This window comes from Arachis hypogaea, chromosome 1 (genome assembly GCF_003086295.3).
Source record: "Arachis hypogaea cultivar Tifrunner chromosome 1, arahy.Tifrunner.gnm2.J5K5, whole genome shotgun sequence".
Classification (NCBI taxonomy): Eukaryota; Viridiplantae; Streptophyta; class Magnoliopsida; order Fabales; family Fabaceae; genus Arachis; species Arachis hypogaea.
This window is the reverse complement of record NC_092036.1, coordinates 95620894-95645106: the sequence shown is the minus strand read 5'-3', so window position 1 is coordinate 95645106 and position 24213 is coordinate 95620894. Positions and strand designations below refer to the sequence as shown.

Here is a 24213-nt window from a genome sequence, read left to right as displayed (position 1 = left end):
TGGTGTTCAATACTTAATCTCATTTTTTATTGGTCTCTCCTATTTATTGACCACAATTTTATTAGTATTATTTTTCAATTGTATTTTGTGTTTAATTGCCATTGCCAAACATATTTCCTTTCTTCGTTTAGATACTTGGTTGTTACATGTTTGAATCTTCAGAAGTGATAATACTTGTAGAGTGAGATGTATATATTAATTATCAATTTGTGCGGGAATTTTACTAAAAATATACAATTTCATAATAATTCAATCATGTTATATGTAAACTAAAAATTATTTATTTATATAAAGTATATATTAAAAATAAATTAACTACTATATATATTATATATAAATACATAATAACTAATTTAATAACTAACTTTTATAACGTGCATATAACAAGATTTATAATAGTGACTAATTCGCTGCCTGTTATTTATTTTAAAATTTTTCTCTTTAAAAGATCTAAATTCATCACACTTAACACATACATGTATATATCAGGATTACTTGTTTTATGTCAAACAAAATTTGTATATAATAATGAATTGATAATTTAATCCATAAGGGTTTTTTTGTTTTCGTTATTTAATAACCCGTAAAATTTGTAATTGAAGTGTATTTAATAAACTAATCACCAAGAGAAGAGTATTTAAACTACAAAAAGCATATTTAACTTGAGATCTAATTGGTCCAAATTTTAAAATAATGATATAAATATTCATCTTAAATGAAAATTATGTTTTTTCCCTAAAATTTGATATTAATTTGAGTTGAATATGACAAAACTAGAATTTTTTTGGTGAAAACTTAAGTATAATTAGTTGAGAGTAATTAAATAAATTGATTAATCTAATTAAATTTTTATCTAACAATCTAAAATTAACTGTATCTAAATTTTTATCGATTTTTTGGGTCAAAAAAATTGAGAAACACTCAAAATAATCAAATTTTTGTAATAAAATAGAATGAAATATATAAAATTAAACGAACAAGTGAATTAATCATTGAATTAACCTAAGCTCACACAATAAGAAGAACCTAATGCAAAATTACAAATACTTTTATTTGGATTTAACAAACATAAAATCAAAGGTAAAATATATTTTTTGTCTCTAAAGTTTGGTAAAAGTTTTAAAAATACTTTTAAGTTTTATTTTGTTTTAATTTTGTCTCAAAAGTTTTCGATTTGCATCGAACATATCCTCGACGGCTAAATTTTCAAAAAATTTAAGACCAATCTAACAATAATGTATGAAAATTATGTTTGATTTGTTTGTGTTGAAGAGTTGTTCTTATGAAATTGTTGTTAAATTGGTCTTAAATTTTTTAAAAAATTTGTCCTCAGGATATATTTGATGCAAATTGAAAACTTTTGAGACAAAACTGAAATAAAATAAAACCTAAGAGTATTTTTGAATCTTTTATCAAATCTCAAGTACAAAAATATACTTTAAAAAAACTTTCAATTTTGGGGATATCTATTCGAAGATCACAAGATGACCAATTTTTTTTTTATTTTAAAAAAAAACTCTCCCTTTCTCAAAATAACTAACCAGATATATCTTCTTCAAAGAAGAATGCTGCAATGCATCTATGTTTCTGCTTCCTAAATTGCAATGCAAGTTTGAGAGACACATCAAAAGTCCAACACACACATTCAAGATACAAATCACCACATTCATTCATATTCATATATACCTAGACTTTCAGCAAGGAATCTGATTTCCCCAAAGAGCAAAACTGTTTTTTCTTTTCTTTTCTTTGTTGTGCCACAAAACACAAACTACTCAGTTAAAAAGACCAAAACCAAAAGAGAAAAAACAAAGACGACGACTTCATAGCATAGCATAGCAACGTCGACAACAACAACAACAACAGGTAAAGCCTATTCCGGCGACTGGTCCACACATCAACATTGGGATTCTGAGTCCCAATTTCAAATTCAAATCAATCACAAAACTTTCACTTGATGATGCAGTTTTAGCACATTCCTTAATTCATTCGTGCCCATGTTGTGTTGCGTGTGTGACAGCTTAAGAGCTATATAAAGTTCTAATCTTTCACCATATTAATCTTCCATTACATGTTGGTTTTCGTTAATTTGCCTCAAAACTCATGTGGGTTTCTTTTCTTTGCAATAGGAACTTATTTGGGTCTTAACATCTGGATTCAAGTCAAGGCCTTTTTCAGCTATTTGTCGCAGTGATCACTTTGGGGTATTTGGTATGTTCCTTTTCTGATCACAAAAATGGCTCTTTCGAAGATTGAATCATGGTTCGAAGAAGAGATTGACGAGACTAATGATTTGCTTATTTTGCAGTGTCTTATAATATAGTCTTTACTCTTTAAATTGATCAGGGTCTTAAGCATCATACAAATTCAACTTCCCTTCTTTACTGAATTCATCAATTCTTGATTCAGTATTCTACTTGGTCTTGTAATGTTCCACCAGCTCCAGATTCATCTTTTGCTGAAATCTTTGGAACCATTTTTCGTCTGGCTTTTTGGTTAACTATTCACTGTTCAATGCTGATTCGATCTCATATGCATTGTTTTTGTCCCTGTGCAATAAGGGTTCTTGTGTTGTGTGATTATGTTTTTCCAATGGCTCTGCTTTTCCGAGTGCAGTTTCTGTTAATCAATGCCCTTCTTCGTACAAAATTTGTGCTGAATGATTTGATCTAGATTATCAACTACAAGTAATTTTGATGTAATTCTTCCCAATTTTCACCTTTCAGGATTGGTAGCAATACATTAAGATGAGGGATGGCAAGAAGTCAAATAATAGAGGGTTGCAAAAGTCCATTCATCCAAAGGCAAAAACTGAGTCAAAGCTAAATTCATCCTTGAGAGTCAAATCAAAAAGCACAAAGTGCCAAGGGAAGAAGCATAAGCTGAAACCAAAATCTCACACGCAAAGAAATGCATCTAACATGTCAAGGAAGAGAGCTACTGACCCTTCCATCAAAGGGCCTAACAAGGAGCCTTCAAAAAAGAAATTGATTATTAGGTTTAGTTTGCATGAAACTGATGATAAATCTTCAAAGAAGTTGTCCTCAAAGCTAAAGGGTGAAAAGGTTTCTTTTAGGTCTAAAAAAGAGGGTAAAGATGTTGATGGCAAGGTAAAGCTTCAAAACAGAAAGAGAAAGAGAAAAAAGAAAAGGCAGAGGAATAATGCAGATATCGATGATGCTTCTCGCCTCAAGAGCAGAACAAGATATCTATTAATCAAAATGAAGCTAGAGCAGAACCTTATTGATGCTTACTCTGGAGAAGGTTGGAAAGGCCAGAGGTACTATAAACCTTTTATAGTCCTTTCTTTTTCTTTTTTTTTTTTTGGTAAGAAAATATTTATACTTACCCTTTTCTTGGTTATGTAAGTAGTTGTTACCCTTTTGTTCATTGATTTTAATTATTGGTTATAAGTAGCTGTTACCCTTTTGCAGTAAGGCATGGTGATAAATTAACTATTAGCTACCTTACCCTGATGTAAATTTTATGGAAATGCCAATTGCAGTCGAGAAAAGATTAGGCCAGAAAAGGAGCTACAAAGAGCTCGAAAGCAGATTTTAAAATGTAAACTTAGTATTCGTGATGCTATTCACCAATTGGATTCTCTTAGTTCGTTGAATAGCAGCAAAGATTCTGTCATTGTTCCAGATGGATCTAACTGCCATGAACATGTGAGCAAACAAAAACTGTAAAAGATTCAATTTGTAATGTTCAAGCATTTTGCGTTCATTCCTAGACTCATGAGCATGTTTATCACCCTATATTTGTGTGGAAGTTTTGCAATTTTAAATCCATGTAGTCATTAACATATTTTATCTACATCTAGAAATACTGTCAGAAGTGCAACTTGAGAGAAGCTCTTCGAGATAAGGATATTATACGATGTGATGGTACATGCAATCGCACTTTTCACAAAAAATGTCTTGATCCTGCCTTAGACACTGAAAATAGTGAGTTTGCACCTATGTTTATGAAATTGTTTTGTATGTTGTAGCCTCCAGTGTGCTGACTTCCTTGGATAATTAATAGTTTAATTATATATTATAGTTCCTCCTGGAGAACATGGCTGGCTTTGCAAGTTTTGTGGATGTAAGATGGAAATACTGGGGGCAATGAATGCTCATCTTGGAACTCACTTCTCCTTACACAGTACTTGGCAGGTTTGTCTTGACTTTCTCATCAATATGTTATCACTTGCAGTTTATTTTCAAAAGTGCTCACTCTACTTAGAGGATTGAATTCTGTATAATCTACTGGTTCAACTAACAATGCTTTTATTTAATAAACTTAGGATGTATTCAAAGAAGAGGCTGCTAAACCTGATGGTGATACTGCATTACTGAACCCTGAGGAAGAATGGCCATCAGATGATTCTGAAGACGATGATTATGATCCGGAGAGGAGAGAGGTCTGCCATAACATCAACACAGAAGGAAGCAATGATGATGCATCTAATAATTTAAGCAGTTCTACCAGTTTATGTTCTTCGGATGGTGAATGTTCTCTAGTAGATGAAGGTTTCAACCATGAATATTCATCTCTTGATGGATGCATAGATTCTAATGAATCTGAGGAAAATGTCTGTGGCCCCAGGCAGCGAAAAACAGTTGATTACAAGCAACTTTATGATGTAAGGAAAATTTTTCATTAATGAAAGTAAAATTGTAGTCCTGAATGTTTAAAGTTACAACCTTTGTGCTAGCACGGAAGTTACAGATTACTGGCTTTAATGTAGTTTAGAATTTAATGTTTTAAATGTGTTCCTCTTTTTATTGGCATGTAGGGTTGCTGATTCACATTACAAAATTATGCCAATTTACGAACTGGTGGCAAATAATGTTTGTTTTATTTGGACAAATTTTGTGATTGGAATATTACTAAGAATTAGAGCTTTTATTTTATTTTATTGCTATCCTTATTTGAAGGATGACTTAAATTATGCAAAGTTACATTTGAGTACAATATTTCAGGAAATGTTTGGGAAGGATGCTGCTGCATGTGAACAAGTGAGCGAAGATGAAGACTGGGGTCCTACTAAAAGAAAGCGACGAGACAAGGAGTCTGATGCTGTTGATACTCTCATGACTTTGCATGAATGCCAGAATAGAATTCACAATAGTGAGAACATCAACATGGAACGAGAAGGTTCTCCGAGCAAACAAATCAAGAGGTCTTGTTTTCGGATTCCTCGTGAAGCAGTTGAGGTACTATTGGTAACCCTTGTAATTTTCTTTATGTTCACTATATATATATCGAGTTGCTTATGCACTGATTTATGTTGCTTTCATTTCTTATGAAATGAACCAGAAGCTTCGCCAAGTCTTTGCAGAGAATGAACTTCCTCCAAGATCCACGAAGTTGGCTCTCTCGAAAGAGTTGGGACTTGATATTGAGAAGGTTATGACTTACTGTATTAAAGAGTATCTTATTTTTATCTGCATCTGAACAGCTTAACTTTCTCTCTATAGTTGCATTTAATCTTCTTTCATGTGTAGCTGCTCTTTTAGCATGTTTGGTTTAACTTTTGAAACCTCATCCACAGTTTGTACAAAAGCTACAAGAAACAATCCTTTTTCTCAAACCATAGTTTGAATCTTCCACAAGAAAAACAAATGTTGCTATTTATCGGTTCAAGCTTTCAGATACTGATTTGTTTCAGCAAATACAGGTTAGCAAATGGTTCAAAAATGCACGTTACTCAGCACTCAAAAGCAGAAAGGTAAACTGCTTTATTTTGCTAGCCTTTTTCCAATTTCTCTGCATTTTTCTAGGCAATTTCTTGTACCGCTGCATTGATCAAGCTTTTGCAACAAACTCTAATATGAGTGGCTTTTGTTCAGCAACACACTGAGGGAGCTGATCTGCCTCAGACTTCTGGTTCAAAGGATAACAGGTTACAAGACTCGGAGAGAGCTGAGGTTTCGAAACCAAAAGCATCAGAAAATATTATTAATCATTCTCTGAAGAATGGTAAGGCTGTCAGTGGTAGAAAGAAAAGACGATCAGAAGTATCTCCAACCCAGCGAGAAAAGGGCGATAAGGTGCATTTCTGTCTTCAATTTTTTATGTATTGTGTTTGACAGTAAACACTGCTATTTAAACGATATCAAGGCAAATAGCATTTTACTTTTTTTCTTCAGGAGTTGGAGGAGCTCAGTGATGATGTATGCTTGATGAAACTGTTGAAAAATAAAAAGAAGAGGTTGAACTCTGCATTTGAAGGGCACTCACATACAGCAGAGTTGGAATTTGAAAAACTGAGCAAAGTGAAGGCTAAATTGGATAATTTGAGGCAAAAATTAACTGCAATTCTAAATTACAGGGCAAATGCTTCTAATGCATCCCATTCTAATGAACCATCAATTATGTATGTGCCCACTGCTGTGTTAAGGGAAAAGGTTGCATAGTACTTTTTTTGGTTTCTCTTTTAATTTTTTTGTTTACATCAACACAGCAGGGTAAGAAATTGTACTACATGTTCATTGTTAATCCAATTTTCATGCCTCACCTTTTATGTTTAGAGGAAGCAATTGTTTTGAAGTTTAATAATAATCAAATTATTTATAAATGCGGCATAATTGTATTTCTATAAGTGTGGTTCTCCATATCGGCTACCTTCATCTTAAACTTGTACAATTAAATTTCATCACAAACTAATTGTTTTATGTAGTAATTTTTATTCATTCTTGCATCAATATGTTAAGAGAATCAAAACTCCAAAAGGTAAGAAAACTTTGTGATCAACAATAACTTAGCCACTTTGGTACCCAGAAAATCTGTAATTACATCATTCATTTCAATATATAGCAGTGATAAGGGTCATTTATCAAGATAAAATCAGATGAAATCTTTCCTTTTTTTTTTCAAAATCAAGTATTCTATAATCATACATCAATGACAAACTAAAACAAAGCCTTTCTCATTGAATTGAATGGATGAACAGCATTATATTCCAAATCCCTCACATTCTTCTAATTGGTCAGCCTTAAGCATTCTTCTTGTGCTGGACATTGAAAGACAGCTTCAACCATATCAGCAACTAACTGGACAGAAATAAAACAATAGAAGAAACTAGTATAAAGCACAATATTAGTGACATGAAAAAAAAAATAATAATGAAAACCAACCTATTGATGTACAAGTTCAAGTTCATTCTTGTCAGAAGCTACTGCTACAGGCCTATGGGGCTTCGGAGCTGAGAATAACATTAAGAAAAGTTATAAAAATATAAAATAACTGACAAAAAAAAGCGTTCGAAATACATAGTCAAACTTAGAAAAAACCAACCATTTGGATTTCCCTGTTCATAGAATGTTCGCAGGAGAAGCACCGCTTCTGATGCCATTATACCTCCAGTACATTTAAACCCTTTTCCCAGTGGAACTTCACTATTGATCAGAAAAAAGGGGAATCTAATATAAATGATGAGTTGCAGTTCAACACAACAAAAATGAAAAGAATTGATTTTGGGAAAGCATACTTGTTGGGTGAGTCAGTGCTATTTTGATGCAATGACAATATTGATCCACAACCTCCAAATTTATCATTTGAGCACCCATAAAACACTTCCTTTATACCTGAATACAACTCACCAAGTTCATACAAATGGGTGAGGAAACAGTTAAGGGAACATACCTACCTACCTACCTACCTAAAATGGACAAAGCAGAAGCACACATTATGCATGGTTCACAGGTAACATAAAGGGTGCAGTTTGAGAACTTTTCAGCAACCTCAGACATTGATAATCCATTTTTCTGCCACTGCTCTAAAAGCACGTCCACTGCTTCCATTTCTGCATGTCTAGTAGCCTGTGAAAAAAAAGAAAAAGATCATTAACAAATAATCCACAGTTCCAAACAACAAAAACTAGATGAGAAAAGAAAAGAGGTAATGTAATGGATGAAATTACATTTCTAGTCTCAGTGGTTCGGTTCCTGCCGGAGGATATAACCTTCCCGTCATGAACAATCACACAGCTGCCACGACATAATGTATTCAATTGCAAGTTGTTCACAGGTTCAGTATTTGGTATCGTAATTTCAAAATTCAAATTTTATGGAAATGGAAGTAGATGACTTACCCAACGGGTACTTCAAGGGCATCCATAGCTAAGTTTGCCTGATCTATTGCAAGCTTCATCAATCTAACGGTCTCCGAACACGAATCATTCATCTTCTGCTGGTGGCGGTGGCTGCTACGACCAACACCAGGGGGTTCTGTCGGTGGAGTTTGTAAAGAGAACACTTTTTGGGTCAACTGGCCCACGGCCCAATAAACAAAGAATGGGTCAAACCCATTTTAATCCTCCTTCAGTTTCTCTCTCTCGATCAAGCCTTCAACTTCCACAGTGCAGCGACGGGTTTCAAGTTTCAAAAGGGCGTTACACGGTGAGGTGCGGGAACAGCAACTTCTTTGCATGGGGAGGCAACATTGAAGTGTCGAATTTTGGGTGTTTTTAGCCATGGAATGGAACGCAGTTGCAGCAGGCAGTGTTGGGGAAGAAGTATCTCCAATTCCGGGTCGGGTTGGGTTATGGGAGTGTTTGGTCTGGGTCTTTTGGGCACCGGACAATGACAAAAAAAAGGGCGTTACAGGGGGAAAGTATTGGTTATGTTTTTCGGGTTGCCTTGGTCCGGGTGGTGTTGACCCGACTCGGGACCAAAGGAAAAAAAAAACACTTCACCCCGTTTTAATTTCAAACTAGTTTTATCTCCTGTGCCAGCACGGGTATTAAAATAATAATTGTAAATAAATATTATTCAATAGGAAAACGAATAAAATTATTTAAAAATAAACAATGCTTGCGGCCAGTCGTGTTTATGATTGGCAGCATCAAGTAATTATCAATGATGATTTAATGTCGGTAAATTAGTGCGAGATTTTATCGAATGACTCATCGTTATCTACAGATTACATGCTGGAAAAAAATAAACAAAATTGTTAGCCCTCTAGAATTTTCCTTTAAAAATAATTGTTTGTATAGAGATGTATTATATAAAAAATAATATTTATATATAGTTAACTAACAGAAAAATGTCCTTCATTTATACTTTAAGAGCTAGAAGACTGCGTACCGAAAAGATTACTGAAGGAGCACATGAGAGGTAAACTGATCAAGGGAAAATGTTAGGTAGTATCCCGGTAAAAATTTTTCTGTAGACTACATTAATAGTATGATCTGAAACTTTGCCGTTAGAGTCAACAGATAAAATCTTTAGTCCAGAATGCATGCTGACCCGAGAAAGCGCAACATAAAGCTGACCATGAGTAAAAACAGGCCTCGGAAGATAGACGCCAACTGTTGACAACGTTTGACCTTGAGACTTGTTTATGGTCATCGCAAAGCACAGAGCAACCGGAAATTGGCGTCGAGTAAACCTTATTGGTAATGTACCATTATTGGGTGACATGTTCATCCTGGGAATAAATACAGACGCATTCAATGATATGGTCACCAAGACGTTTAACCTGCATGCGCGTACCATTGCATAGTCCTTTTGATTGGTCAACATTGCGAAGAAGCATGACAGGAACACTGATTTTAAGAACTAACCGGTGTTGGGGAATCCCTGAACAATTTAGCATTCAATGACTCGGTGCTCATTGTATATAATTCAGATTCCAGGTGACCATCTTCACTAATTAGGGTATCAGAGCTCACGTATACCCTCTTGTTGCCAGGGATCAAAGACATCACATGATTGTTTACTTCAGTTACGACATCAAGTGTTGGTGCTAATATACTCCTACCCTTAAAATAATCCACGCTAGAAGAATAGAGTAAGATGTCAGGATAAACGAACAACACCAAATCATGCAGACAAGCAGACTCAACATTAAGCAGCAAGTTGTCAGGTATTCTAATTACTGATTCGCCATCGGTATTGTCTCCAATTAACCCGTCACCAACATGAAGCAACCATGTAGCAAATTCCTTCAATTGTACACCGTGTATATCTCGTGAACCACGGGAAAGTCTCATGTTTTCAGTTAACTGCAACACTTGGCAAGATTGCCACAGGTTTGAAGCATTAATACACGAATGAACGATCTCTTCCCGGGAACCACGAGGAATCACAGGCAAAATTTGACGGAAATCACCTCCTAGAACAACAATTTTCCCACCAAATGGAGCATGAGGATTATATCCACGATCAAATCGAAGAACATCCTTAAGACATTTGTCCAGCGCTTCGAAGCAAAATTTATTTAACATAGGTGCTTCGTCCCATATAACTAATTTTGCAGATGAAATAAAACGCGCGAGGGGTGTGCCTTGCCTGATATTACAAATAGAGTCTTGGTTAACACTGAGTGGAACCTTAAAGCATGAATGAGCGGTTCGTCTATTAGGCAACAACAAAGCTGCAATGCCACTAGATGCAATATTGAGGACAATATCACCCGTAGACCTTATCGAAGCAGACAGTGCATTCCATAGAAAGGTCTTACCAGTTCCACCATAACCACACACAAAGAAGAAACCACCAGTGTCATGACGAACTGCAGTTGCTATTGTGTCAAACGCTACACACTGATCCCGATTCAACCGGGAAATCAAATCCACGGCGATACTCGCCAATTCTGTCCTGTCGAAATTAAGCTCGTCGAAAAAAATTGTGTCAGAAGGTTCAGGTAAACCAGCATAATCAGGAAACGGCATGTCAGGAAATTCATTCAGGCTCCGACCATTTGGCTGTAAGAGTTTCTCAATTTTGGCAAGCATGATGGACTTAATCTCACAAACAGAACGCTGGAAACCTAAAAGCAAAAAAATGCAACGTAGTTACGTAAGAAACAAACTTGATTCGATGACGAAGGGAAAATAAAATAAATGCATAACAAACTGCAAGAGGTGGAGACGACCGGAAGTTTTTGAACGTAGTGGTATGAATTTATAGCGAAACAGTTACTGGATAGTAAAAGCAATACGGAACATTTACCTAAGTTATGTCTTCCAGAAAGAAGCGAGTTGTCCACGCAATGTTGCCAACATTTCTCCCACACCATGTCAGGACGCACAATGTTGTTCGACATCAAAAGCATTGCAAACAACCTCCTGATATAATTCGGCGATGCCCACGCACTGGCTTCATTAAGTGCATCAATAAATTCCCTATCATCCTGCAATAACCCTAGGGCATAACAGGCCTCTTTGAATGTATCGTACACAATTCCACTGGTGCGCGAAATTGTGAACAATACTTTTCACAACTCTCATAATCCCCGGTCATGAACCCCGAAGACTTGGTGTTCAATACCATGGCATTACACAACTTCGCACAACTAACCAGCAAGTGCACTGGGTCGTCCAAGTAATAAACCTTACGCGAGTAAGGGTCGATCCCACGGAGATTGTTAGTATGAAGCAAGCTATGGTCATCTTGTAAGTCTTAGTCAGGCAAACTCAAATGGATATGGTGATGAACGCATAAAAACATAAAGATAAAGATAGAGGTACTTATGTAATTCATTGGTAGGAACTTCAGATAAGCGCATGAAGATGCCTTCCCTTCCGTCTCTCTGCTTTCCTACTGTCTTCATCCAATCCTTCTTACTCCTTTCCATGGCAAGCTTATGTAGGGTTTCACCGTTGTCAGTGGCTACCTCCCATCCTCTCAGTGAAAATGTTCCTATGCTCTGTCACAGCATGGCTAATCATCTGTCGGTTCTCGGTCAGGCCGGAATAGAATCCAGCGATTCTTTTGCGTCTGTCACTAACGCCCCGCCTGCTAGGAGTTTGAAGCACGTCACAGTCATTCAATCATTGAATCCTACTCAGAATACCACAGACAAGGTTAGACCTTCCGGATTCTCTTGAATGCCGCCATCAGTTCTGGCCTATACCACGAAGACTCTGATCTCACGGAATGGTTGGCTCGTTTGTCAGACGAGCACTCGGTTGTCAGGCGATCAACCATGCATCGTGCAATCAGGAATCCAAGAGATATTCACCCAATCGAAGGTAGAACGGAGGTGGTTGTCAGTCACACGTTCATAGGTGAGAATGATGATGAGTGTCACGGATCATCACATTCATCAAGTTGAAGAACAAGTGATATCTTAGAACAAGAACAAGCGGAATTGAATGGAAGAACAATAGTAATTGCATTAATACTCGAGGTACAGCAGAGCTCCACACCTTAATCTATGGTGTGTAGAAGCTCCACCGTTGAAAATACATCAGTACAGGGTCTAGGCATGGCCGAATGGCCAGCCTCCCAATGATCTAAGATAGCATAAAAATGAAGATAGCTACCAAAGTCTGATCTAAGAACTAGATGTCCAAAGATGAAAATACAATAGTAAAAGGTCCTACTTATAGAAAACTAGTAGCCTAGGGTGTACAGAGATGAGTAAAAGACATAAAAATCCACTTCCGAGCCCACTTGGTGTGTGCTTGGGCTGAGCAATGAAGCATTTTCGTGTAGAGACTCTTCTTGGAGTTAAACGCCAGCTTTTATGCCAGTTTGGGCGTTTAACTCCCATTTTGGTGCCAGTTCCGGCGTTTAACGCTGGAATTCCTGAGGGTGACTTTGAACGCCGGTTTGGGCCATCAAATCTTGGGCAAAGTATGGACTATCATATATTGCTGGAAAGCCCAGGATGTCTACTTTCCAACGCCGTTGAGAGCGCCCCAATTGGGTTTCTGTAGCTCCAGAAAATCCACTTCGAGTGCAGGGAGGTCAGAATCCAACAGCATCTGCAGTCCTTTTTAGTCTCTGAATCAGATTTTTGCTCAGGTCCCTCAATTTTAGCCAGAAAATACATGAAATCACAGAAAAACACACAAACTCATAGTAAAGTCTAGAAAAGTGAATTTTAACTAAAAACTAATAAAAATATACTAAAAACTAACTAGATCATACCAAAAACATACTAAAAACAATGCCAAAAAGCGTACAAATTATCCGCTCATCACAACACCAAACTTAAATTGTTGCTTGTCCTCAAGCAACTGAAAATCAAATAAGATAAAAAGAAGAGAATATGCAATGAATCCCAAAAACATCTGTGAAGATCAGTATTAATTAGATGAGCGGGGTTTTTAGCTTTTTGCCTCTGAATAGTTTTGGCATCTCACTCTATCCTTTGAAATTCAGAATGATTGGCTTCTTTAGGAACTTAGAATCCAAATAGTGTTATTGATTCTCCTAGTAAAGTATGATGATTCTTGAACCCAGCTACTTATTGAGTCTTGGCTGTGGCCCAAAGCACTTTGTCTTCCAGTATTACCACCGGATACATACATGCCACAGACACATAATTGGGTGAACCTTTTCAGATTGTGACTCAGCTTTGCTAAAGTCCCCAATTAGAGGTGTCCAGGGTTCTTAAGCACACTCTTTTTGCCTTGGATCACAACTTTATTTCTTTCTTTCTTCTCTCTTTTTTTTTCTTCGTTTTCTTTTTCTCTTTTTTCTTTTTTTTTCGATTTTTTTTGAATAGAAATGCTTTTTCTTGCTTTCAAGAATCATTTTAATGATTTTTCAGATCCTCAGTAACATGTCTCCTTTTTCATCATTCTTTCAAGAGCCAACATTCATGAACCACAAATTCAAGATACATATGCACTGTTTAAGCATACATTCAGAAAACAAAAATATTGCCACCACATCAAAATAATTAAACTGTTATAAAATTCAAAATTCATGCAATTCTTCTTTTTTTCAATTAAGCACGTTTTTATTCAAGAAAGGTGATGGATTCATAGGACATTCATAACTTTAAGGCATAGACACTAAGACACTAATGATCACAAGATACAAACATGGATAAACATAAGCATAAAATTCGAAAAACAGAAGAATAAAGAACAAGGAAATTAAGGAACGGGTCCACCTTAGTGATGGCGGCTCTTTCTTCCTCTTGAAGATCCTATGGAGTGCTTGAGCTCCTCAATGTCTCTTCCTTGTCTTTGTTGCTCCTCTCTCATGATTCTTTGATCTTCTCTAATTTCATGGAGGATGATGGAGTGTTCTTGGTGCTCCACCCTTAGTTGTCCCATGTTGGAACTCAATTCTCCTAGGGAGGTGTTTAGTTGCTCCCAATAGTTTTGTGGAGGAAAGTGCATCCCTTGAGGAATCTCAGGGATCTCATGATGAGTGGGGTCTCTTGTGTGCTCCATCCTCTTCTTAGTGATGGGCTTGTCCTCATCAATAGGGGTGTCTCCCTCTATGTCAACTCCAACCGAATAACAGAGGTGACAAATGAGATGAGGAAAGGCTAACCTTGCCAAGGTAGAGGACTTGTCCGCCACCTTATAGAGTTCTTGGGCTATAACCTCATGAACTTCTATTTCTTCTCCAATCATGATGCTATGGATCATGATAGCCCGGTCTATAGTAACTTCGGACCGGTTGCTAGTGGGAATGATTGAGCGTTGTATAAACTCTAACCATCCTCTAGCCACGGGTTTGAGGTCATGCCTTCTCAATTGAACCGGCTTCCCTCTTGAATCTCTCTTCTATTGGGCGCCCTCTTCACATATGACTGTGAGGACTTGGTCCAACCTTTGATCAAAGTTGACCCTTCTAGTGTAAGGATGTTCATCTCCTTGCATCATAGGCAAGTTGAATGCCAACCTTACACTTTCCGGACTAAAATCCAAGTATTTCCCCCGAACCATAGTAAGATAATTCTTTGGATTCGGGTTCACACTTTGGTCATGGTTCTTGGTGATCCATGCATTGGCATAGAACTCTTGAACCATCAAGATTCCGACTTGTTGAATGGGGTTGGTAAGAACTTCCCAACCTCTTCTTTGGATCTCATGTTGGATCTCTGGATATTCACCCTTTTTGAGTGAAAAAGGGACCTCGGGGATCACCTTCTTCAAGGCCACAACTTCATAGAAGTGGTCTTGATGCACCCTTGAGATGAATCTCTCCATCTCCCATGACTCGGAGGTGGAAGCCTTTGCCTTCCCTTTCCTCTTTCTAGAGGTTTCTTTGGCCTTGGATGCCATAAATGGTTATGGAAAAACAAAAAGCAATGCTTTTACCACACCAAACTTAAAATGTTTGCTCGTCCTCGAGCAAAAGAAGAAAGAAGAGAGTAGGAGAAGAAGAAATGAGGAAGAAGGGAATGGCTTTGTGTTCGGCCAAAAGGGGGGAGAAATGGTGTTTAGGATGTGTGAAAATGAAGGAGGGAAGGAGGGTTTATATAGGAGAGGGGGAAGGGTAGGGTTCGGCCATTTGAGGGTGGGTTTGGGTGGGAAAGTGGTTTGAATTTGAATGGTGAGGTAGGTGGGGTTTTATGAAGGATGGATGTGAGTGGTGAAGAGAAAGATGGGATTTGATAGGTGAAGGGTTTTTGGGGAAGAGGTGTTGAGGTGATTGGTGAATGGGTGAAGAAGAGAGAGAGTGGTAGGGTAGGTGGGGATCCTGTGGGGTCCACAGATCCTGAGGTGTCAAGGAAAAGTCATCCCTGCACCAAATGGCAAGCAAAATCTCGTTTTGTGCCAATTCTGGCGTTAAACGCCGGGCTGGTGCCCATTTCTGGCGTTTAACGCCAGCTTCTTACCCTTTTCTGGCGTTTAACGCCAGTCTGGTGCCCCTTTCTGGCGTTAAACGCCTAGAATGGTGCCAGACTGGGCGTTAAACGCCCAACAGCTAACCTCACTGGCGTTTAAACGCCAGTGGGTGCGTCCTCCAGGGTGTGCTGTTTTTCTTCCTGTTTTTCATTCTGTTTTTGCTTTTTTCATTAATTTTGTTACTTCTCATGATCATCAACCTACAAAAAAGATAAAATAACAAAAGAAAATAGATAAAATATCACATTGGGTTGCCTCCCAACAAGCGCTTCTTTAATGTCAGTAGCTTGACAGAGGACTCTCATGGAGCCTCACAGATATTCAGAGCCATGTTGGAACCTCCCAACACCAAACTTAGAGTTTGAATGTGGGGGTTCAACACCAAACTTAGAGTTTGGTTGTGGCCTCCCAACACCAAACTTAGAGTTTGACTGTGGGGGCTCTGTTTGGCTCTGCTTTGAGAGAAGCTCTTCATGCTTCCTCTCCATGATGACAGAGGGATATCCTTGGGCCTTAAACACCAAGGATTCTTCATTCACTTGAATGATCAACTCTCCTCTATCAACATCAATCACAGCCTTTGCTGTGGCTAGGAAGGGTCTGCCAAGGATGATGGATTCATCCATGCACTTCCCAGTCTCTAGGACTATGAAATCAGTAGGGATGTAATGGTCTTCAATCTTAACCAGAACATCCTCTACTAGTCCATGGGCTTGTTTTCTTGAATTGTCTGCCATCTCTAGTGAGATTTTTGCAGCTTGCACCTCAAAGATCCCTAACTTTTCCATTACAGAGAGGGGCATGAGGTTTACACTCGACCCTAAGTCACACAAGGCCTTCTTGAAGGTCATGGTGCCTATGGTACAAGGTATTGAAAACTTCCCAGGATCCTGTCTCTTTTGAGGCAGTTTCTGCCTAGACAAGTCATCCAGTTCTTTGGTGAGCAAAGGGGGTTCATCCTCCCAAGTCTCATTTCCAAATAACTTGTCATTTAGCTTCATGATTGCTCCAAGGTATTTAGCAACTTGCTCTTCAGTGACATACTCATCCTCTTTAGAGGAGGAATACTCATCAGAGCTCATGAATGGCAGAAGTAAGTCCAATGGAATCTCTATGGTCTCAGTTTGAGCCTCAGATTCCCATGGTTCCTCATTGGGGAACTCATTGGAGGTCAGTGGACGTCCAGTGAGGCCTTCCTCAGTGGCGTTCACTGCCTCTTCTTCCTCCCAAAATTCGGCCATGTTGATGGCCTTGCACTCTCCTTTTGGATTTTCTTCTGTATTGCTCGGGAGAGTACTAGGAGGGAGTTCAGTAATTTTCTTGCTCAGCTGACCCACTTGTCCTTCCAAATTTCTGATGGAGGACCTAGTTTCAGTCATGAAACTTTGTGTGGTTTTGATTAGATCAGAGACCATGGTTGCTAAGTCAGAGGTATTCTGCTTAGAACTCTCTGTCTGTTGCTGAGAAGATGATGGAAAAGGCTTGCTATTGCTAAACCTGTTTCTTCCACCATTATTGTTATTGAAACCTTGTTGAGGTCTCTGTTGATCCTTCCATGAAAGATTTGGATGATTCCTCCATGAAGGATTATAGGTGTTTCCATAGGGTTCTCCCATGTAATTCACCTCTTCCATTGAAGGGTTCTCAGGATCATAAGCTTCTTCCTCAGATGAAGCTTCCTTAGTACTGCTTGGTGCATTTTGCATTCTAGACAGACTTTGAGAAATCATATTGACTTGTTGAGTCAATATTTTGTTCTGAGCCAATATGGCATTCAGAGTGTCAATCTCAAGAACTCCTTTCTTCTGACCAGTCCCATTGTTCACAGGATTCCTTTCAGAAGTATACATGAATTGGTTATTTGCAACCATTTCAATCAGTTCTTGAGCTTCAGTAGGCGTCTTCTTCAGATGAAGAGATCCTCCAGCAGAGCTATCCAAAGACATCTTGGATAGTTCAGAGAGACCATCATAGAAAATACTTATGATGCTCCATTCAAAAAGCATGTCAGAGGGACACTTTCTGATTAATTGTTTGTATCTTTCCCAAGCTTCGTAGAGGGATTCTCCTTCCTTCTGTCTGAAGGTTTGGACTTCCACTCTAAGCTTACTCAATTTTTGAGGTGGAAAGAACTTTGCCAAGAAGGCATTGACTAGCTTTTCCCAAGAGTCCAGGCTTTCTTTAGGTTGAGAGTCCAACCATGTCCTAGCTTTGTCTCTTACAGCAAAAGGGAATAGCATAAGTCTGTGGACCTCAGGGTCAACCCCATTAGTCTTGACAGTGTCACAGATTTGCAAGAACTCAGCTAAAAACTGATGAGGATCTTCCAATGGAAGTCCATGGAACTTGCAATTCTGTTGCATTAGAGAAACTAATTGAGGCTTAAGCTCAAAGTTGTTTGCTCTAATGGCAGGGATAGAGATGCTTCTCCCATAAAAGTCGGGAGTAGGTGCAGTAAAGTCACCCAGCACCTTCCTTGCATTGTTGGCATTGTTGTTGTTTTCGGCTGCCATGAGTTCTTCTTCTTTGAAGAATTCGGTCAGGTCCTCTAAAGAGAGTTGTGCTTTGGCTTCTCTTAGCTTTCTCTTCAAGGTCCTTTCAGGTTCAGGGTCAGCCTCAATAAGAATGCTTTTGTCTTTGCTCCTGCTCATAAGAAAGAGAAGAGAACAAGGAAATGTGGAATCCTCTATGTCACAGTATAGAGATTCCTTGAAGTGTCAGAGGAAAAGAAGAGTAGAAGACGGAAGTGGAAAATTCGAACTTGTCAAAGGAAATGGAGTTCGAATTTTGCATTAAGGGATAGTGTTAGTCCATAAATAGAAGGATGTGAGAAGGAGGGAAGTGATTTTCGAAAATTAAGTGAAAAATTTTGAAAATATTTTTGAGAACATTACTTAATTTTCGAAAATGAAAGTGGAAAAGAAATAAAGTGATTTTTTTTGAAAAAGATTTTGAAATTAGAAATCAAAAAGATTTGATTGAAAACTATTTTGAAAAAGATGTGGTTAAGAAGATATGATTGGTTTTTTTTTTTTAAAAAAAATTGTGATTGAGAAGATATGATTTGAAAAACATTTTAAAAAAGATTTGATTTGAAAATTAAAAACTTGGCTAACAAGAAAAGATATGATTCAAACATTAAACCTCTCTCAGCAGAAAAGGCAACATACTTGAAATGTTGAATCAAATCATTAATTAGTAGCAAGTATCTTTGAAAAAGGAAAGAAATTGATTTTGAAAAAAGATTTGATTGAAAAATTAATTTGAAAAAGATTTGATTTTGAAAAGATTTTGAAAACTTAAAAAAAAATTTGATTTGAAAACAAAATCTTCCCTTCTAGCCATCCTGGCGTTAAACGCCCAGAATGGTGCACATTCTGGCGTTTAACGCCCAAAATGCTACCCTTTTGGGCGTTAAACGCCCAACCAGGTACCCTGGCTGGCGTTTAAACGCCAGTCTGTCATTCTTCACTGGGCGTTTTGAACGCCCAGCTTTTTCTGTGCAATTCCTCTGCTGTATGTTCTGAATCTTCAATTCTCTGTATTACTGACTTGAGAAGACACAAATTAAAAATATTTTTGGATTTTTAATAATGAAGAATAATCAAAATGCAACTAAAATCAAAAGAACAATGCATGCAAGACACCAAACATAGCAGTTTGTATACTGCTGACACTAATGAGACACATATGAGACACATAAACACTCAAGTCAAGAGAATTCAAAGATTAGAGTAAGAAATCATCAATAACATCTTGAAGATCCTTAAGACATATGAATGAATGCATGCAATTGACACCAAACTTAAGATGAGATACTAGACTCAAACAAGAAATTTTTGGATTTTATGATTTTTAAAATTTTTTTTTGGATTTTTCGAAAATTAAGTGGAAAAAGGTATCAAAATTCTTAATGAGAATTTCAGGAATCAGTGCAATGCTAGTCTAAGACTCCGGTCCAGGAATTAGACATGGCTTCACAGCCAACCAAGCTTTCAAAGAAAGCTTCGGTCCAAAACACTAGACATGGCCAAAGGCCAGCCAAGCCTTAGCAGATCACTGCTCCAAAAGCAAGATTGATAAGAATCAACAAGCTCTTGTGATGATAAGTTGAAACCTCGGTCCAATGAGATTAGACATGGCTTCTCAGCCAGCCAGACTTCAACAAATCATCATGAAACTCTAGAATTCATCTTCAAGAATTTCGAAAAAAAATACCTAATCTAAGCAACAAGATGAACCGTCAGTTGTCCAAACTGAACAATCCCCGGCAACGGCGCCAAAAACTTGGTGCTGTTGCCGGATCTTGGCACTGATGTTACCGGACCAAAAGCTTGCTCAAAACTTGAACAATCCTCGGCAACGGCGCCAAAAACTTGGTGCGCGAAATTGTGAACAATACTTTTCACAACTCTCATAATCCCCGGTCATGAACCCCAAAGACTTGGTGTTCAATACGGAACATTTACCTAAGTTATGTCTTCCAGAAAGAAGCGAGTTGTCCACGCAATGTTGCCAACATTTCTCCCACACCATGTCAGGACGCACAATGTTGTTCGACATCAAAAGCATTGCAAACAACCTCCTGATATAATTCGGCGATGCCCACGCACTGGCTTCATTAAGTGCATCAATAAATTCCCTATCATCCTGCAATAACCCTAGGGCATAACAGGCCTCTTTGAATGTATCGTACACAATTCCACTGGTGCGCGAAATTGTGAACAATACTTTTCACAACTCTCATAATCCCCGGTCATGAACCCCGAAGACTTGGTGTTCAATACCATGGCATTACACAACTTCGCACAACTAACCAGCAAGTGCACTGGGTCGTCCAAGTAATAAACCTTACGCGAGTAAGGGTCGATCCCACGGAGATTGTTAGTATGAAGCAAGCTATGGTCATCTTGTAAGTCTTAGTCAGGCAAACTCAAATGGATATGGTGATGAACGCATAAAAACATAAAGATAAAGATAGAGGTACTTATGTAATTCATTGGTAGGAACTTCAGATAAGCGCATGAAGATGCCTTCCCTTCCGTCTCTCTGCTTTCCTACTGTCTTCATCCAATCCTTCTTACTCCTTTCCATGGCAAGCTTATGTAGGGTTTCACCGTTGTCAGTGGCTACCTCCCATCCTCTCAGTGAAAATGTTCCTATGCTCTGTCACAGCATGGCTAATCATCTGTCGGTTCTCGGTCAGGCCGGAATAGAATCCAGCGATTCTTTTGCGTCTGTCACTAACGCCCCGCCTGCTAGGAGTTTGAAGCACGTCACAGTCATTCAATCATTGAATCCTACTCAGAATACCACAGACAAGGTTAGACCTTCCGGATTCTCTTGAATGCCGCCATCAGTTCTGGCCTATACCACGAAGACTCTGATCTCACGGAATGGTTGGCTCGTTTGTCAGACGAGCACTCGGTTGTCAGGCGATCAACCATGCATCGTGCAATCAGGAATCCAAGAGATATTCACCCAATCGAAGGTAGAACGGAGGTGGTTGTCAGTCACACGTTCATAGGTGAGAATGATGATGAGTGTCACGGATAATCACATTCATCAAGTTGAAGAACAAGTGATATCTTAGAACAAGAACAAGCGGAATTGAATGGAAGAACAATAGTAATTGCATTAATACTCGAGGTACAGCAGAGCTCCACACCTTAATCTATGGTGTGTAGAAGCTCCACCGTTGAAAATACATCAGTACAGGGTCTAGGCATGGCCGAATGGCCAGCCTCCCAATGATCTAAGATAGCATAAAAATGAAGATAGCTACCAAAGTCTGATCTAAGAACTAGATGTCCAAAGATGAAAATACAATAGTAAAAGGTCCTACTTATAGAAAACTAGTAGCCTAGGGTGTACAGAGATGAGTAAAAGACATAAAAATCCACTTCCGGGCCCACTTGGTGTGTGCTTGGGCTGAGCAATGAAGCATTTTCGTGTAGAGACTCTTCTTGGAGTTAAACGCCAGCTTTTATGCCAGTTTGGGCATTTAACTCCCATTTTGGTGCCAGTTCCGGCGTTTAACGCTGGAATTCCTGAGGGTGACTTTGAACGCCGGTTTGGGCCATCAAATCTTGGGCAAAGTATGGACTATCATATATTGCTGGAAAGCCCAGGATGTCTACTTTCCAACGCCATTGAGAGCGCGCCAATTGGGCTTCTGTAGCTCCAGAAAATCCACTTCGAGTGCAGGGAGATCAGAATCCAACGGCATCTGCAGTCCTTTTTAGTCTCTGAATCAGATTTTTGCTCAGGTCCCTCAATTTCAGCCAGAAAATACCTGAAATCACAGAAAAACACACAAACTCATAGTAAAGTCCAGAAAAGTGAATTTTAACTAAAAACTAATAAAAATATACTAAAAACTAACTAGATCATACAAAAAATATACTAAAAACAATGCCAAAAAGCGTACAAATTATCCGCTCATCATCCACCAACGGAACGGACATCAGCAAATGTCTGGCACCCTTTTTGATAATTTAATAACAAACGAAGGAAGTACTCCTCTCCATGCGAGTGAGGAATATGTGTGAGTCGACCTATCACGTTCCCTTGCTTCCGTGGCCTCCACATATACCCCTGCTTGTCCCAAACAAAAAGTGATGGCATCTCCGCGTAAGTAAGCGTACGGGCCAGATCAAAATTCTTGTTAGCCTTAAACCAACCAATAAAAATACTGTCCTTTAAGACCGCAGCGTCGATAACATTCTCAATAAGCTGGTGATCTTCGTACAGAACATTTTGTTCATTTGGAAGATGGAAAGGTAGGCGGATGACGTTAGGCTCTTTGTACTGAATCTCAAAGCCGAATAGCCGCCAGGATGCCTCACATGCAGATATATACCGACAATCATAGTAGTTCTGTATTTCATCAACAGTGACATCAGAACCAGCTGAATCATGTGATCGAAAGAATGAAGCTGTGACACAATCATTATCTTTGTGGACATACTTGAACAAATACTTAATTGTAGACGTCTGGCAAGTATACTCAACATTTATGTGGCAGCCATACTTAAGGAGCAATGTTGCATTGTATGGGACAACAAACCTATTGTCGAGATTAACATTCCTCTTGGTTGTTGAACGACCATTATCCGACCGTTTATACCTGGGAAAACCTGCACTGTCTATGGATGTTTTTTCACGGAAAGGCACTGGATAAAACTTGGAACACCTCCCATTAACCATACACGGGCTACTCATATTCAAAACCCCACATGGTCCGTGAATCATGAATTTCTGGACTAAGCTGTACAGCTTAGGTTGTGTGTGTTCGTCGGGGATCTCAGCCGATATATGATGGTCAATATCCACAGATGATCGAGGCTTCTCGGCTGGTTGAACAAACAATAAAATATGACAATGGGGCAGACCACGCTTTTGGAATTCAACTGTGTACACAACTGGAACAAAGACAATGGGAAAAAGCAAAAGACTATGTTAGAGGGCAAGTCGACATTGATGGAAAAATAACAAATGTGTAAGCGTGACATTGTAGAAAGTGAATGGGAAAACTCACTTCCTTTAGGCTTTCCGAATATGGACCCATCCTTTAAGTCTTTGAGCAACACATCTAACTTGATCTTGAAAACCCTTGATATGATATCTGGCCTATCACTTGGCTTTAATGAATATGCCGCAACACAATCTTTAATCTCGGTCCATTCTGAGTTACATGTGATGGTAATGAAATAGCTAGGGTATCCGGCATACCTGCAAATAGCAAATGCATCTTTGCAATTGTTGTACATGTATCGGGGACCACCAACAAATGAAGACGGTAAGATAACTCGTTTTCCAGTTCTTGCAGCTTGTGTTTCACCCTGTATTAGACACTCGTGAAGGCCTTGCAGTTGATGGGAATGAAACTTGCTCTGGTGGAACCTGTGATACTGTAATCTTTCCGCTTCGACCATAGTGTAACTATCAACCAAGAATTGTTGGAACAAACGTCTTGATTTGAGAAGCACTTGCGACTCATTCGATCTCATTTGGATACGAAAAGACAAGAACTCCCTCATGCTAATTGTTTCTCGCTTATGTAACTGCTGCTTAGATCTTTCATCGGATATTAAGATATCACTCCGAAAACCATCTTCTCCGTACGAAAAAAGCAAGGGGTATTGTAGTGCAAGATACTGCGGATGATTAACATCAATCTGTTTAAGAAGGTTCGAATGTGTCTGAATGACAACATCCCTCGAAAGGTTGTCGGCATCAAAATCACCTACAATAAGAGCAGCAACTTCAGACGCTGATGGCAGATTGTATCTTCTACCATCGGTATTCCTCTTCTTGATAAGACGAAGCTGCAGCGGAGTCGTTGAATTTTCAGTGAACCTTTGCCTAGCATATCGGAAGCACTTAGCAAGAGAGTTGTTGGAGTCAAGCATGCTGGTTAGATCTGCAACAATGGTATGATCAATAGCTGGGTCTTGATTAGACATGCTACATTAGCCAAAAAATAAAATAAACCAACATAAATCCAGGTCACAAAAGAATCATATAATACACACAATAAAGTATGAACATATCATAACAACGACATACTTACCCAATTGCATTAATCCGATTCTGCACTTCATTTTCTGTATCATAAAAGTAGAGCTGAGCAAACTTGGGCTTGCTGGACTGCTGTGGCAACAAACTGCCAA

The 24213-nt window shown here is 38.5% G+C and overlaps 3 protein-coding genes across 5 annotated transcripts; 1 reads left to right on the top strand and 2 right to left on the bottom strand.

Annotated features, from left to right (window-relative positions):
• Positions 1 to 1492: 1492 nt before the first annotated feature.
• LOC112697674 (pathogenesis-related homeodomain protein) lies at positions 1493 to 6578 on the top strand. The gene is made up of 12 exons (XM_025750961.3): positions 1493 to 1866; positions 2130 to 2211; positions 2727 to 3280; positions 3506 to 3671; positions 3827 to 3950; positions 4048 to 4160; positions 4292 to 4630; positions 4971 to 5204; positions 5308 to 5397; positions 5669 to 5719; positions 5841 to 6041; positions 6141 to 6578. The coding sequence occupies exons 3-12, from the start codon at positions 2748 to 2750 to the stop codon at positions 6405 to 6407; spliced, it is 2118 nt and encodes a 705-aa protein (XP_025606746.1). The 5' UTR covers positions 1493 to 1866; positions 2130 to 2211; positions 2727 to 2747; the 3' UTR covers positions 6408 to 6578.
• A 155-nt stretch (positions 6579 to 6733) lies between these two features.
• Positions 6734 to 8723, bottom strand: LOC112697641 (tRNA-specific adenosine deaminase TAD2). Of its 3 annotated transcripts, none has more exons than XM_025750932.3 (7): positions 8084 to 8723; positions 7913 to 7979; positions 7652 to 7811; positions 7481 to 7577; positions 7288 to 7388; positions 7128 to 7195; positions 6734 to 7043 (listed from the first exon to the last, which is right to left on the bottom strand). In XM_025750932.3, the coding sequence occupies exons 1-6, from the start codon at positions 8173 to 8175 to the stop codon at positions 7128 to 7130; spliced, it is 585 nt and encodes a 194-aa protein (XP_025606717.1). In that variant the 5' UTR covers positions 8176 to 8723; the 3' UTR covers positions 6734 to 7043. The 3 variants fall into 3 exon arrangements, with proteins under 3 accessions (XP_025606717.1, XP_072056025.1, XP_025606726.1); XM_072199924.1 differs by having other exon boundaries at positions 6734 to 7039; positions 8084 to 8705; XM_025750941.3 differs by having other exon boundaries at positions 6734 to 7003; positions 8084 to 8705.
• Positions 8724 to 21148: 12425 nt separating this feature from the next.
• On the bottom strand, positions 21149 to 23970 carry LOC112697631 (uncharacterized). The gene is made up of 3 exons (XM_025750889.3): positions 23079 to 23970; positions 21969 to 22962; positions 21149 to 21833 (listed from the first exon to the last, which is right to left on the bottom strand). The coding sequence occupies exons 1-2, from the start codon at positions 23950 to 23952 to the stop codon at positions 21983 to 21985; spliced, it is 1854 nt and encodes a 617-aa protein (XP_025606674.2). The 5' UTR covers positions 23953 to 23970; the 3' UTR covers positions 21149 to 21833; positions 21969 to 21982.
• Between the last annotated feature and the right edge of the window lie 243 nt (positions 23971 to 24213).